The 17,037-nt window shown below is 31.4% G+C and overlaps 1 protein-coding gene across 9 annotated transcripts in view; it reads right to left on the bottom strand.

Moving 5' to 3' along the window:
• The window catches only part of LOC127728374 (uncharacterized), a 36,106-nt gene that overhangs the window by 16,112 nt on the left and 2,957 nt on the right, over positions 1-17,037 (bottom strand). For 6 of the 9 annotated variants that reach the window (XM_052235712.1, XM_052235714.1, XM_052235715.1 and 3 more), the window contains exons 2-3: positions 7,988-8,267; positions 2,908-2,995 (exon numbers count right to left, since the gene is read on the bottom strand). In XM_052235712.1, the coding sequence (XP_052091672.1) occupies positions 2,908-2,995; positions 7,988-8,117 (218 nt within the window). In that variant the 5' untranslated portion in view covers positions 8,118-8,267. Of the gene's footprint in view, positions 1-1,001; positions 1,454-2,907; positions 2,996-7,987; positions 8,268-16,911; positions 16,931-17,037 lie in introns of those variants that run through there. The other 3 variants (XM_052235713.1, XM_052235720.1, XM_052235719.1) reach the window with 3 other exon arrangements.

Here is a 17,037-nt window from a genome sequence, read left to right as displayed (position 1 = left end):
ATTACGGTTTGTCTCTGAACAGATATTCTACTTACAAACAAATAAAGATTGCTAAAATCCGCAATTTTGACAGAGTTTGAATTTTTTCTAGTATTGATCCAACAATTGTATGAAAAGGGCATCGTCAACCAAAACCAAAATTATATTGGAACTTGAGCAATGCATACATTGTCTTTCGGATACAAATTAATTCATTTTGGTAAGCGGCTTCGTATGATACAGAATTTGACAAAGCATGTAAAATTTACCCTCGTGACCAAAAGAAATACCGTTGATCTGGTACCCTCGTGACCAAAAGGAATATGCTTCATAAGGTACCCTCGTGACCAAAAGGAATACCCTTCATCTGGTAACCTCAAGACTAAAAATTCAGAAAGCCAAAACTACCAAAACGAGAGCAAAAAACTAGAAGGGTCTAAACAGAACAGCTAAAACCGTATGAGGTCAATTTTGTTTCAAACCTTTGTTTTATAAAAATTGTATAATTTTATGAAATGAAAATGTACTAACGAAATGTATACATTTCATTTATGCCAATATAGAAGCACTGGGTACTCAATGAATAGTACCCACTGGAACTGATTGTCAACAAGAAGCGTATACCAACCCAGTGGTAGCTAAACAAACCCGTATGATATTATTCCGGTGCGCACATTACGTTTTTTGAAATAACCTTCAAGTAGGAGCGAGACCAAAAGCATAAAAAAGAAAACGTGTAAAACATGGTTATTTCTGAATCATTTGAGGACTAATACAACTCTTATAAAACTTTTTACTGCTGTCATAATAGTGGGAACGGTAATACGCGGGAAATAATAATATAAAAACTTCAGTGTATAAAATCATTTATCAAAACAATTTCTAAATGTTAAAATTACACATTAAAATGAAAAAAAAAATGACAAAACTTTAGCCCAAAGTTTTAACCGGGATTAAAAAGATCAACTACTTTTCAGAAGACATAATTTACAGTACTTTTGAAAACTTTATACTATTCTTACCTTGAATAACATGTCAGGCCATGATGAATCCCTTTAAATGTGTCGAAACTTCCTTTTTATCTAATTTTTAAACAACTAAATTGATGTATGAATTTACGTATCTTATAAATTCTCCGAGTGACTCTAGCGTATTTCAGGTCGAAGTTATCAGAAGTTTGTTTAAATAAGATTTTAAGGTTTGTTAAACACGTTACTGTAAACGTTCGATTTATATTTTGTTTCCATTGATCGTGTCTGGAGATCTATAGTATTGGTTAGTTATGATAAGATAGGGACAGAATTGGTAAGTTCAAGCTGACAAAAGCTTAGTCAGTCTTAAACAGAGGTTTATTGGTATAAAATTAAGGTCTGAATAAATCTTACAATAGCGTATCTCTTGTACTTATGTGATAGTAATCCCCTATGAAGAAAGTAATTGTGGTTTCTTTTGATGACTGCAAAAATGTTGATACGAATAATACAAGATATATGTATTATAAATGAATTAAATCAATGTATTTGTAACCATGGAAACAATTACAAAATTTAATACGATACTAAATATTTTCGGTACACATGTACAATATAAACCAGTCTCACTACAGTATTGAAGCACTGTAAATATGGTAAAACTGTACTAGTATAATAATAGTATTAGAACAATTATTATCATAGAGAAAAGCTAAACAAATTTTAATATAAACAAGTACATCAGGAAGTATTTTCTATAACCCAGATGTAATAACCGTACACATTGTGAACTAGAATGTGTCCATAGTACACGGATGCCCCACTCGCACTATCATTTTCTATGTTCAGTGGACCGTGAAATTGGGATCAAAACTCTAATTTGGCATTAGAATTAAAAAGATCATATCATAGGAAAAATGTGTACTAAGTTTCAAGTTGATTGGACTTCAACTTCATCAAAAACTACCGTGACCAAATACTTTAACCTGCCCACTCGCACTATCATTTTTTATGTTCAGTGGACCGTGAAATTGGAGTCAAAGCTCAAATTTTGCATTAAAATTAGAAAGATCATATCATAGGGAACATGTGTACTAAGTTTCGAGTTGATTTGACTTCAACTTTATCAAAAACTACATGGCCAAAAACTTTAACCTGAAGCGGGACAGACGAACGGACGAACGAACGTGCGCACAGACCGAAAAACATAATTCCCCTAGGTGTGGCATAAAAATGCCTTTTTTCAACCTGATATTATAGAAATGTAAATTTATTTCAGGTTGGTACTTTGATGAATTAATAATTATGATGAATACACAGGAATAGGAATATACATTATTTTTTCACGAAATTTTATTGGTGCGAGTACATCCTCCGATTTATCTGTGTTTTGTTCTAAATGTTTAAATATCACATGAATTCACTGATAACTTTTAATCCTTTATCAATGAAATTTAAACATAAATTTTGTCGATGTAATCTGTTTGAACTTACTACAGAACAAAACTTAACTGTAAGTTCAAATTGACAACCGTGAGATCCCCTTTCAAACTTATTTGTAATAAAATCAAAATGCGATTAGCTCAATTTACATAGCACAGATGTCAGTTGTGACATTTATTTTTTGGGACTACGGTATGGTGATGAGGACCTTTAAATGTGAATTCCACGTATTGATATCGCTAAAAATAAATTCAAATTAGAATACATTATAAATAAAAACTACAGTACATAGAAAAGCCCTTAAGTTCAATACAACATGAACATAAGGAGATGTGTGAAGAAAGACAGAAATCACACAAGTCAGCTTACAACCCAATCCTCCAAGATTAAGAAAGAAAATGAGATACTGTATATGTGTGTAGAATACAAAATCGTATTAAACTCCGATTATATAAGTGAAATAGATATGAACTACATGTTATATGAATTTCTGAGTAAAAAGTAAAAAAATTACCTGTCTCCACGTTCTCCTTGGCGAATAATGACGTCATCACGTTCATTTACCTGATGTTCACAGTGCTTAACTATATCCGTAAGGACAGCTGAAATAAAATGTGTCATGTCAAATCAGAAGGTTACTTAAAATATGACAGATATTCTTCTCAAAACATTTGAACATTACAAAGGGAGGCTAAATGAAGAATGTTGAGAGCTCATGAAGAGGGGTAGTTTCAAACAAATGTCTTTTCTACAATTTACGAAAAGTTGAGCGTGAGTATGTATTACACTAGACTGCTACCCGGTCGTTATTCGACACGTTTGATAATATTTGTATATTCCGAAGGCATACCTAATATTTTACGGAGGGAACCATTTATAGAATTCCTATATTTTGGCATTTCACGTAATGATTTTTTCCAAACACTTTGTGATCACTTTCACTAAATCCGTTGGAGGTGTCCTAATTGATAATTTAGTCTGGAATAACATGGTTTATTTACATGTATTAGTTTAAAGTTTAAACATATTTTATTTGCTAAATATCAGCAAAATGGATGAGACACAAGTAAATCATACTTATGAAGTCTTCCCCATATTACAATACAAGTATATATACAATAATAACATTATGAGCATGCATGTAAAGCTAACAAATTCATTAAATATTATACGAACTATAAATAAAAAGAAAAAAAGAACAAGAAGAATGGAAAAGGAGGAAAAGAAAAAGAAGCAAATGATATTTTCTGTGATGTTGACTTAGGTTTGATGGTGATGATCATCCGTGCCGGTAGCAATAATATTTTATGAAGGTACTAGAAATCTGCTAGACCTTTTAACAAAATCTTGAACATGTTTGAAAATTAGGAGATTTTGTTCATTCGAAAGTTCAAGATCTCCGCAAGTTAATAGTTTAGTATCTATAATAAAGTTTTCAGTAAGCCAATTAAGATTGTTAAGTAAAATTTCTCTACATGTAGTGTATTTTGGGCAAACTAAAAGAAAATGATGAACATCCTCAATATTAGACCCACACTGACACGAAGGATCCAGTATTATTTGAAATTGAGTTTTGAACTAGCATTCAGTAACCGCTGCGAATACTCTTCGATCGGTACTTTGTGACTTTAAAATTTGTCTGTTTGTGCCTTAGTACCTATCTGATGAGTCAATCCCTTTCCAGCTATTTTTTACAGTTTGATCTTATTTTGTTACACCATGTCCCAGGTTAGATGAGGGTTGACCACTCACAAACATGTTAACCCTGCCTTATTCTTTATATGCATGCCCAAAGCCAGGAACGGGTTATCTTATAGTTGTCGTTGATCGATGTTCTTCATATTTATATTCGTTTGTTCATATTCAAACCAGGCCGTTTGTTTTTATTTTGAATTTTATTTTATTAAAATATTTAAAATTTTGTTATGCCGGGCACTTTTATAGCTCATTCTCCGGTATGAGATTTGTTCATTGTTGAAGGCCGTTCAGTGAACTGTAATTGTTCACATCTTGTGGGTTTTAAATCCAACTCATCTAAAGCAAAAAACAAAGACAAACAACAACGAACAAAAAGTAGACCAGATATGTATGCTTCATGAATGACCTCAATAAAATGCAATTATACTATTTTTTATTTTTCTTAACTAAAATTGCTTCTGTGGTAGCTCTGTTAGCTAGATAACGTCACAATATCAAATGCATGGTAACAATATTAAAAAAAATGACTTATAAACTTTAGTTTTCAATGTTACTTACAGTATATTAAAAAGAAAGTGTGAAGGAAACTATCCACAAACCAAAGGATATAGATGCAAACAATTACAGGTCAACGTATGACCTGTACTAGGATAACAGGGAGCCGCACTGGAGCTCGAGATACAAACATGAAACACGATATTATTAATTTAACCATCCCTTTCACAAATGTAAAAGAGAGGCGAAAGATACCAAAGATATATTCAAACTAATAAGTAGAAGACAAACTGACTACGCCTTGACGAAAAACGACCAAAAAGACAACAAAAAAAAGTCTACACATAAAATATACGATGTATACACAGCAATAATTTTTTTTATAAGTGTATGTATAAGATTCCACAGAAATAGATCTTGGTAAAAAAAAGTATCAGTATATATCTAATCGATATTTCTTAAGTGATTTCTAGTAAAGTTTTGCAACTGGGCATCGTAAACACTTTTTTTTCTGTACCGCTCAAGGAACAATCCTTCAAAATTCGTTTTAACCCGCTAAACGGTTTCCAAAGGGAAGATTTTTTTAAGTAAATAGCAATAATGCAGTTAAAAAATCTTACGTGTCACAAGTCATCAAAATCTTGAAAGAAAACCTTGTTATTTAACTGTTATTTAGGATCAGTTTCATTTGTATCCTGAATCATAACCAACATGATAAACATTACATAATATATAATAGTAACAAACGTTTTTGAAAATAATTGAAAACCCTTTAAGTATTAAACTGGAGAAATGGAAAATGTTTACTACATGATAAACACTAAATTTCCGTTTCAATGTTTTCTGTAAGTACAGAAATATTCTATGTATCCGAAGATCAAGACACAGAGAACAGGTATTCAAGAGGAGATGAAACAAGGGGTTGTTTACAATGCATCTGCACTTTTCATTAGCCTTAGCCATGAATGTAACCACTACAATAGGACGAGATTGTGAATTCGTGAATCTTGAACAGTCAATTGTTCTTTCCAACGTAGCTTCTGTTTTATAATGTCGTTCATGCTTAAACTTCCTTATCAGAAAGTTTAGAAAAGTCCAAGTGGCAAAATATAAAGCACAAGCTATTATGTCGCCTTGGATTACTTTCAGATTGACGCAACGTCTTTTTTCTACACGAAAGCCTAAGCAAGAAGTCTCTAGTCTCTGCAATATCAAATTTCAATAGATGGTTCACTATCAATATTTGAATTCTCAAATTTAAATTATTTTACTTCCCTTAGTCGAATCATATACTCAAAAGGTCTGGAAATTTTATACTATCTAATACCTTGTGAGAACCTTAAATGATAAAGGCAGATGCTACGCACATTTTTTTTTTCATACTTTACCATACAATTATTGTTTTATGCGAGAGTGATCGGTTTATTCAAAGTCCATAGCTTTTTATGTCTGAATATAAAATCCTTGTGTAAAGAATTCAGATAATTAAAAATGCCAAAATATATCGACAAGATTTCTTCTAGTATTTATTAAGTTTGACACCGATAATTTAAATGAATACATTAAAATGTATGTTTATAAAAGTCTTTCCTCTGTCATTAAACACCGTAGGCATCTTTACAATTTAAATTAAATTTTGAACTTTAAACCTTGTCTTTCATTAAATTTTTTCAAAAGAACTTGATAGAAATAGCAAGACTTACAACTTAAATTAATAAAAATTCAGTTCACGCTGATTAATACATTTCCTAAACATATTTTCTTTAACATAGTATGCGTATTAAATTTCTTCTAAAGTCAGAAAATGTTCAATATATCAAACAGAAACAAGGCTATCCTCTTAACAGCAGCGATGAGTGTTGATCTTTTAATTGTACAACTAACTTTTTCGAAAATGTATGGCTTGTGTTTAGCCTAAAATAATTTTCCATGGGAAATTCGTGCATGGTTCCTTTGAAATTAATAACTTAACCTCATATGCTTTCTTTGTAGTGATAATGTCAATTTCGATTTTAACAATGATGGCATTCATAACTTAGAATAACAAAAAACTAATCAACAACTGACTGTGTCCTCTGTGCCTTTTTTGGATTAACCTTCATCAGGTAGTATGTTCATGAAAAAAAGTCGATGTATGAAAAAATGTTGGACATGAAAATGACTGAAACAGATTGTTATAACATTACTTAGTGGGTAATTGTAAATCCTCAACATTGCATACTGATATCAAACCAAGTAAAATTAGTTCCAATATAAATATAAAGTAAGGAGATTGTCCTGGTGGAAATTGTTTACATTGTTTCTCTTGTATTGTATGTATGGTGTAAATAGTATGATACTCAATATTATAGGTATTTATATATATCTACTACCGGTCTACATAAAACAGTACCAACTTTTGTTTCAGGACCAGTCGGTTAACATTTATTTAGATCTTTTAATATCGAACTCCGAGACTGTAAATAGTTTTTAAATATAAACTTTCTTTAAAAAATCAATATAATCATGAAGTAAAATTATAAAGGAGTAAAGTACATAATGCGGCCTTTTTATTTAAGATGTTTAGAATCGAAGAAACATGCTGATTTTTGTTTTTAAATTTCAATAATTAAAATCAATTAAAATGTCAATTCTAGGAATTAACAAAGTAATGAGTTTGATAGTGGTTACTATAAAGATATGTAGCTCATAATAATCTGCTAATTGTTTCCAAAACTATATACCACAGCTGAGCTAATATTTTCCGATTTCAATCATTTTTAAGGAGATTTAAATGGATGACAATTCTAATTGATCGTAGACCTATATTGTACAATGTCCTGATTTTAACAGTACGTGTATATGATCAACAAAATTTGTTATTATCATAATTATCGAGTTTTGTATAGGTTTAATATGTGAGAGTCCATTCTGTTACTTATAAAATTGTATCATATCAGGTTTTGAACACCCATTATAATTAACAAATAGTCAGTTTTAGGTTGTTTTTCTTTTTGTTATCATCATGACTAAATATGTTTTGTTTATCAAAGTACAAGTATAAGAAGCCACATATAACTTCAACTGGGTTATGCTTACTCCCTTCCTTCCCGAAAAAACAAAGATTAACAAACACAAGGGTACCTTTTTAAAATTCAAATTATGAATTTCGTAATTAAAGGGCCCAGTATACTATTAGATGTGTAAAACAAAAACAAAACAAATACAATAACACTATGATAGTATTTAATACATCTATTCACAATGACTACATTATTATTAAATAAGGAGTCGGTCTTCTTGTAGCATGTAATGAGGGATAACTCTATCGCGTATCTAGAGATCATTTTCAAAATGGAAATGAATGAAATTCAAATGTATGAAATAAATACTTAGCTTAGAAAAAATGTACATCTACATACCATCATTCTGTGAAGATAACATTTTACTCCTCTTTCTAAGCCATGGAATGACAGAAGATATTTCTGATTCATTTCGTTTTGTTGGATGTTCCTGAATCAGGTAGATTAAATTTTCAACAACTGAAGCCATACTTCAAAAACTAGTTGTACTCGCACAAATGGTTAATTCTGAATATCTGTTTATTTCACTTTTATCGTTCAAAAAATCCTTGTTATACCATTCACTTTCTTCATTGTAGAAAAATATGTTTGTATTAATATATCAACAAAGTGTTGCCTCCTGAAACAAAACAATATTTATTACATTTTGATTTCTTATATACATTGTAGCATGTACGAAAAAGAAAAAGGCTCAGAATTTTTTTTGTTATAGTCGTCATTTCAGATTCTTGTCTTATTTCCTAAGAATTAGTCATATTTATTTCATGTTTATCATTAGCTAATAATCATCATGCAATATGAGTGACGGAAAAGAGATTGACATTTTTTTCTCATGGAAGGACCGGCCAATGATTGTACTAAACATGACATTTTTTTCTAATGGAGGGGTAGAGCAATGAGCTGTGCTAAATATGACATGTATTTGTAATGGAGGGATAGAGCAATCAACTGTGCTAAATAATTTATTCTAAATCGGTCGTAATTACATGTGATTTTAAGGTACGATAATTTTTGTGAAAAAAGTCTTTCATAAATATCAGATATTTGGTTTTAAAAGTTAAATTCTGGATTTTTTAATCAAATACAATAACACTATGATACAAACATAGAAACTCATGAATATCAATAAGGAGTCGGTCTTCTTGTAGCATGTAAAGAGCGACAACTCTATCAGTAAATTTTGTTTCAATACTGTTTTGATACAGTTATATCCTAAAGCTGATTGATCTTGGAGTCATAATTGAAAAGTAAAGGTACTTTTAAATGTTCACAAAACACTCGAAGCAACTTTATTGAAAGCAAAACTTTCTTGTCTTTATGATATACGGATAAAGAATAATCTCAGATTATGTATTGCGAAATAAATGATAAAGTCCAATACATGATAAACATTGAGCTTATAAAAGTTTTAAACACAAAAGCCGAAACTGCAAAAGATTGTATTGAAGCGATCAAATTCCAAAAAACGAGAATAACTGGGATACATTGATAATTGCAGCTGTTTGTCTATGATCAATTCAATAAATATTACCGGAGAATGTGGGATTTGATATAAAATACTAAGATTACTCGAAACTTTTAAAGGGGCATTCGCAACGAGATATGATAAAAAAAAAATAGAATATGATTTGTCAAAATTAGCAAAGAAACATCGCTGATGAATTATTCACTTGCAAGTGAATAATTCGACCTCATTGAATCCGTATTCATACGACCTTCAATTTAACCCATTAGCTAGAGATTTGTAACGCATGTATTAGTCGTGTTAAGCAATTAAAAGGAAAAGAATGTCAACATTGAAAGTGAAACAAAGGAGTACCATTTCGTTGACTGATTCGATCCACAAAAAAATAATTCTTATAAGGTAAAAACGATGATTAGCTTTTTTTTTTAACCTATAACATAAAATCAAACAGACCTAGAAAGGTCAAATTGCACGAGGTCGCTATCTATTTATATTTATGTTTATGTTTATATCGGGATATGTGACCGTCGGCAGTCTTCGGATGTCATCTCGATGGTTAATTAGACGGCGTCTTTATTTCAGACTTATTGTAATTTGGATATACGTTTTAGTATGTTATAAATCAAATTTGAGAATTTGAGTCAAATCGGTGAACATGAACTTGACAGTTAATGCCCCTTTAATTAAGGTCCAACATTTCTAAATTTGTAAAAAATAAAATCTCTGTATATAATGACATTTTGTATTCAGATTTTATTGCTTTGGAACGGTCAATCATTTTTTGTTAACTTTTCAAGTATCCTTTTCAATGATTTTTGTTGTACGGCTGTTCGACACTGAAATTCACCCAGCATAAAAATTCATTTTGTTAATCATCAATTACTATTTTTAAACTTCTGAATTAAGGCTCTAAAAAATGTAAAAATCATTTAAAATCATACTACATCAAAAAGTCAACCAGGCTTACATATTTGTATAAAAGGTCCAACACTGAAATGAAATAAATACCCGTACATGATCAGTGCGTAATTCCCGACAGATATTTTAACGAATTAAAGGAATTAAAAACCTAGTAAACAAAGAGTACAATCTGGGACCACTTTATATCAAATGCCAAAAACAACATTACGACAAGATTTAAATTAAGCAATAAAAACTTTAATATTACACAATAATGGATAATGAATAACAATAAATGGCGACAAATTGACTTATAAATTAGGGGTTAAACATATTTCTATTACATTTTGTATGGATATCTCCCTTAAATAAGTTCTTTATTTCTCAAGGATTGTCTTGATTATCAATTTAATCCAATGTATACAAATATGTATTGTACCATGACAGATAAACATTGATAATAAAGCAAAAGGAGTAGATCGAATGAAAACTAAATTAAATGTACATGGAATGGAATGGAGAGTTCTAAATGGAGAGTTGTCTCATTGGCACTCATACCACATCTTCTTATATCTATGTATAAACTGCATTTAACATTGGTTATCATTGATCTTCAAGTGGACAAATCACCACCGTTTTTTCTTCTCTTTTCTCTCTCTTTTTTTTTCAGAACATTACCCAATTAGTAGGTACAAGTAATTCGGTCTGTGGATGTCTTTGGGTTTTTTCTATGTTGCTGTCTCATTAATGGTACGTTGCATCTTAATTATTTACATGAACTTTAAGAAAATATCCTTTATTGAATGAATGAATGGATGCATCTTTATTGCAAAAGCGTAGACATGCTATGTCAAAATTAACAACATATATTACATAATATACAACACTGTTCAACCATGGAAGTATTATATTATAATCGACAGTAAATGAAAACAAACAACGGCAATCAATGAATTTGATTTAGATATTAGACTGACATAGTTAAAAGTTTCAAGATTCAAGATTTCAAGATTTAGCCATTGATTTGACCTCCCTTTTATTCGAAACCAATAAATATAATCATATTTATCAAATCAATATCCGATTAATATTAAGTTTAACGCAGGGCACTATATCAAAATTCAAACAGTGAACGGGATCTTATCAAACGAGATCTTCTAGTGATTTAATCAATAATGAAAATATATGGACAATGAGCTAGAAAAAACGAACATTGAAACTTCTAATATTTAACAGCTAAGAAGACAACAACAAAATAGATTGAAAAATCAAAACAAATACAAAAAAAAAATAGAATTTAATTTACGAAAACTTTATCAACAAATTATATGTCACAGTAAAGCCAGAATAGGTCATGTTATTTATATTTATTAAATAACAATATTAAGACTTTGAAAAAGGTATTTACTACTCCAGTCATTTACATTTATGTAGCACGAGTAAAGGTTGTTCTGCCCGGAGCAAACTGCTACCTTTTGGATGCAGCTTATTGTATTTATCTAGTGTAGTCTATATTCACGCGACTTTACCATATTCTAGTCCAGAAACGTTAGTAAGCGAAATATTTTCTCATTCACAAATATAAACTCAAATACACGTATACTAGTAATTAAATGAATTGTTGTAGTTTGCTACACGATCAGAGTTTTTGTAATGTCACACATTCAATTACAAGCATTAACAGGCCTGTCTAAAATCGAATTTGGAAAGTGTTTAGGGTCTTTGTCAGAGGCGGATCCAGGATTTTGGAAAGGGGGGGCGTAGTATTTTAGTTGGCCGAGCGGAGCGAGGCGAAAAAATTGTTTGACCTTTTTTTGGCTAAAAAACATAAAATAAGTGTAAAATGCATTTTAAAGTTAAAGTGTAGGGGCATTTTTGATGCCGTATTCTCTCCATTAATTGTCTATTATAAAAATGATTGGATGGATCCAAAGCTATGTACTAATTAATATATTTGATGTGGGATTTGTCAGTAAAAAATGGACATGGAAAATTCTCGTTTGTTGTATGGTTAGTAAACATAACCTCACAGATTTCTTGTTGTAAACAAGATATACGGCTATTCAATGAAATTTACAATACGACCGACACGAAGAAAGACAAACAAGCAATTTTTATTCAAATGTTTGGTTGAAATGTTTCAACCAACAAGGGAAGTGAGGGGTTACAAATCAACCAAAGGCTACGAATGAGTCGGAAATGACAATGAAGTTGTGAATGACGGTCGACACATGGAGACATATAGGCCACATGCATCCAGCAGGCAGGTTGCAATCGGGCCTTGAAAAAAGTATTCAGTATATCAGTTCGGCGAAACAGACATTCCGGTCAGATATGGGATTCACATGCACCCCCCCAAAAAAAAAAATTACGCCCGTTTTTATTCATCATGTTCATTTAATGCTAAATAATTTTGTTGAAAATATTTTTTTCTAATGGCAAAAAAGTGGACAAGATTATTGTTTCCAATCCAGATACGGCCAGAATGTTTGTTTAAGGCAAAAATCAGGGTCAGAATTTTTTCTCTAAAATATCTCAGACTAACCCCTCAAATCAAATGGTCCGTACCATAGACTTTAAATCTATAGCTAGAGCTTACTGACTGGGGATCACTATTCAGCAATGGTATTAATGGGCTTGGGCGTGTGGGGTTAAACATGTTTTTCGTTGGTAAATAATATTGCTGTGGAACTTTTTTTTCATGAGAGTGTAATAGAGTATTACTTTCTGTTGGGTGGAATTGTGAAAGAGAAGTCAATACGTTCTTGCTCAATACTTTGTCGCTTTGAAGGCGTCATGCTTGTCATCCTCAGCCTAAGCAATGTGTTACTGTAATTTGAATTTCAAAATGACTGAGTGACGTTTTTTCGACGTACTGGTCAACTCCACCGTAGCGAATCACATGACTTTGACATAATCAATAAAATATTACAGTAAATACGAGCGAAAAATATCTTTATAAGTAAAGAATTGTCGCATAAAAATTAAATACACGGGAAATGGCAAAGTTCGCGAAGTCTAGTCTGATTAATCATTTTACAAAAAAAAAAAATGTGCAAGCAAAGGGGGGGCGTACGCCCTCTACGCCCCCCTCTGGATCCGCCACTGTTTGTGGATTGAATAGCTGTGTCGTGTTTTGAACTTCTGCCTCGGAAACATTGATAATGAGGAGTTTTAAATGACATACAAAGTGGGAGCGTTTCTGGGCCATAACACCTGGGGGACTTGCGAGATTAATACTTTTGTATTTTCTGTTTTTTCAGATTTTAACAATTATAATTTGAACTTCAGATTTTTTATTTGTCTTATGACCTTGGAACTAAATACCTTTATTATAAGGCTTAGAAATGCCAGGTCTATGATAAGTTGAGTAATCTGACAAAAACTGCTTTTAAAATTCAATACCAATATACAGCATGCAGAAAGGTACATTTTTGGATGATTTGTTTCTTGTTTGACCTTATGTATATTGTAATATCTTTTCAACACGGGTATATGACAATAGTAACTGTACATGGTTAAAAATGGAACGAGGAACTTTAAGGTATTTGCTAAAAGAAACCTGCTCACATAAAAAATTGTCTCAGTACAAGATACACTGTTTTTTTTTTCTTTCTTCAGAATGAATCAGAAGTATTCAGAAAAAAATATTGCATGTAGTACGGATCACTATATGATATTCATTATTATAACTGCCATCCCTAAAACCCCTTGTAATCAAACAAAGGAAAAGAAACAGTAAAGAAAGGGGGCAAGGGGTTTAACTGTTATGCTGTTATGGGGCAATTTAATTCTTTGTTATTTGTATTCTGAAATTATATTTGCTGTTAGCTGTTATTGTTCTATTCCTTGTTAGCCGTTATAGGACTATTATTTTTTTTTTGTTATCTGTTATTGTGAAAATGCATTTGCTGTTAACTGTTATTGAAATGGAATGTTAGCATTTTGTCTGTGAACATGTGTTTAGATGACATTTTGCACACAAAAAAAATGTGTACAAATTATAATTTGTATTTTGACTTTGTACACATTTTTGTACAAGTTGTAATTTGTACAAAAAGTGACTAAAATTCACTTATAACTTGTATAATAACTTATAGCATTGCTTTTGTTATAAAAAAACTATAAAATTTTCATTCAATGACCAAATAATAAACCTTGTGTTGTTCATTTAAACCACTGTCCCTTCAGGAAAGGGGAGAGTTGAGCGCCTACTAACATGTTTAACATCACCACACTCTGTATGTACCTTTCCCAAGTCAGGAGCCTGTAATTCAGTGGTTGTCGTTTGTTGCTGTGTTACATATTTTTTAGTTCATTAATTTTGTAGATAAATTAGGCTGTTAGTTTTCTCGTTTGAATTGTTTTACATTTGTCATTCCAGGGCCTTTATAGCTGACTATGCCGTTTGGGTTTGCTCATTGTTGAAGGCTGTATGATGGCCTATAGGTGTTAATTTCTGTGTCATTTGGTCTCTTTTGGAGAGTTCTCTCATTGGCAATCATACCACATATTCTTTAATACTTATTTACAAAATACAAAAATAGTTCTGTATCATTTGTTTGAGCATGTGAGTTAACTATGGCTTGAGAATTACACAACATATTTTCCTTTTAGAATTTACATCTAGAAGTGCTACTCCCCCTCTTTGCATTTACATGAAAAAGAATCCTGACCACCAGTTTTATGAAAGCTTTTTGACTGCTTCACATAGCGCAAGTTGAAGCTCAGAAATCGTTGTTGCAAATAAAGATGTGTCTAACCGCTTCAATTTAATTTCTCGAAAAATGTCCTTTTATAAATCCAACAGCTGTTCCGATGCGGTACCCAAATTCTCCATAGTCAATAATTTCACATAAGATGCAAGATTGGTGTTTTACTTGGTGTCATCCAGATTATCACTCGGGCCAATTTCTGTTATATTATCAGAATTAAGTGTACATGTAACTAAAGTTTATTATGTGGTCATCAATGTTTTTTACAAAATCCATACTATAAATTGCTTATCAGAAAAAAAAAGTTCTAAAAATCAAAATTAATATAAGGCGTCACTGGCTTCATTTTCTCGGAAAATTAAGAAAGAAAAAAAAACAAACCACAAAAATTGATCTATCAAATGCCCTTGATTTTAAAATATTACTTTAACAAAAACAGAAGCTAGTAATTTTGTTCAGAAAAATTCAACATTCATACTATAAATTATTGTACAAGTTTTTGTACAAATTACAATTCGTACAAAGTCAAAGTACAAATTATAATTTGTACAAGTCATAATTTGTACAAAATGATGACTTGTACACAACATGTATAAAAGATGTTTCAGTTAAGGTCGTATGGCCTATCCTCTTCAGGTACAGTGGAGATCACCTCTAACGTCTCATAAAATCTGTCAGAATCTGTCAGGAGAACTGTTCTAAGACAGTATGTAGAACTGTCATCCTGACACCTTTTAGACAGTTCTAGCTAGAACAATTCTAACCTAGAACTGATTTGGTCAGTTCTACCTAGAACTGATTTAGACAGTTCTACCTAGAACTGATCCTGACAGTTCTACCCTAGAACTGATCCTGACAGTTCTACCCTAGAACAGTTTTAGACAGTTCTACCTAGAACTGACCAAATCTTTGGTCAGTTCTACGACTAGAACAGTTCTACGGCTAGAACAGTTCTACGACTAGAACAGTTCTACGATTAGAACTGCTTTGGTCAGTTCTACGACTAGAATTAATTTAGTCAGTTCTATCCATAGAACAGTTTTAAGAACTCTTTGTCTTGAATATCTATAAGTCAAAAGAATATAATACATATTAAAAAATTATCATCACAGCACTGTTTTAACATTCAGTGACGTCATTTAGAACTGTTCTACAATCCTGACAGGTTTGGTCAGTTCTACGGCTAGAACAGTTTTAGACAGTTCTGCTGACAGTTTTACGGTTAGAACTGATTTGGTCAGTTCTGCTGACAGTTCTACGGTTAGAACTGATTTGGTCAGTTCTGCTGACAGTTCTACGACTAGAACTGATTTGGACAGTTCTACCTAGAACAGTTTTAGACAGTTCTACCCTAGAACTGATCCTGACAGTTCTACTTAGAATAGTTCTAGGGTAGAACTGTTCTAGGTAGAACTGTTCTAGAACAGTTCTATGACAGATTATTCTGACAGTTCTAATGAGAGGTTAGAAGTGATCTCCACTGTATCCCTAGTCATATGTTTTCCTTTTTCTTGATATTAAGAATTGTTCGAATTTGAATTTAACATATATATGGGGATAATGTTCCTTGTATCCGCATGCGTACATATTAAATTCAAATCTATTCAATTATTAATACATGTATAACAAAAAGAAAAACATATGGTCAGGATACATGATGAGGATCATAATTAAAATGTATGTATATGTCTCTGTTAAGGCCTAGGTATAGGTCCATACAACAAGTTATATAATAAGATCTATTGGATTGGTCCTGGACCGGACTGATTTTAATATTTCATTAACTGTTAACTGTTTTTGTCCCTTTTCAATTCCTTGTTATCTGTTTTAAGCCAAATCAATTCACTGTTTTGCTGTTATTGGAACCCCCTTGCCCCCTCTAGAAACATCGTCATTTGATTAAAAAGACCACTACATGTATCATATCAAATTACATATCTCGAGAAATCTATCAAAGTTATTTATGAAATCTCGTAATCACATTACATGTATTATCCAAATAGGATTCATTTCTCAATGATAAAAGGGGCATAAGCTGTCAAATTCATGTTCATCGATTTGACTCAAATTCTTATATTCGACTTATAACATACTAAAACGCATATCCAAATTCATTCAGTATTTGCGACCAATTTGTCTTTTCCAGCAGCAGACTATATATGTATTATAATTACACTACTTACGATTAAAGATATATCCTGTTTATTTCTGGTCTACATTTTAAACTATAAATCCTTTTCAATTCACAACAAAGTTATTAAATGCACATAATTATAAAACTTTATGGAGTAATTGAAATCATTAAAAGT

The sequence above is a fragment of the Mytilus californianus genome, unplaced genomic scaffold (genome assembly GCF_021869535.1).
Source record: "Mytilus californianus isolate M0D057914Y unplaced genomic scaffold, xbMytCali1.0.p SCAF_2, whole genome shotgun sequence".
Taxonomy (NCBI): domain Eukaryota; kingdom Metazoa; phylum Mollusca; class Bivalvia; order Mytilida; family Mytilidae; genus Mytilus; species Mytilus californianus.
The sequence above is the reverse complement of the archived record's forward strand: the minus strand, read 5'-3'. Positions and strand labels throughout refer to the sequence as shown.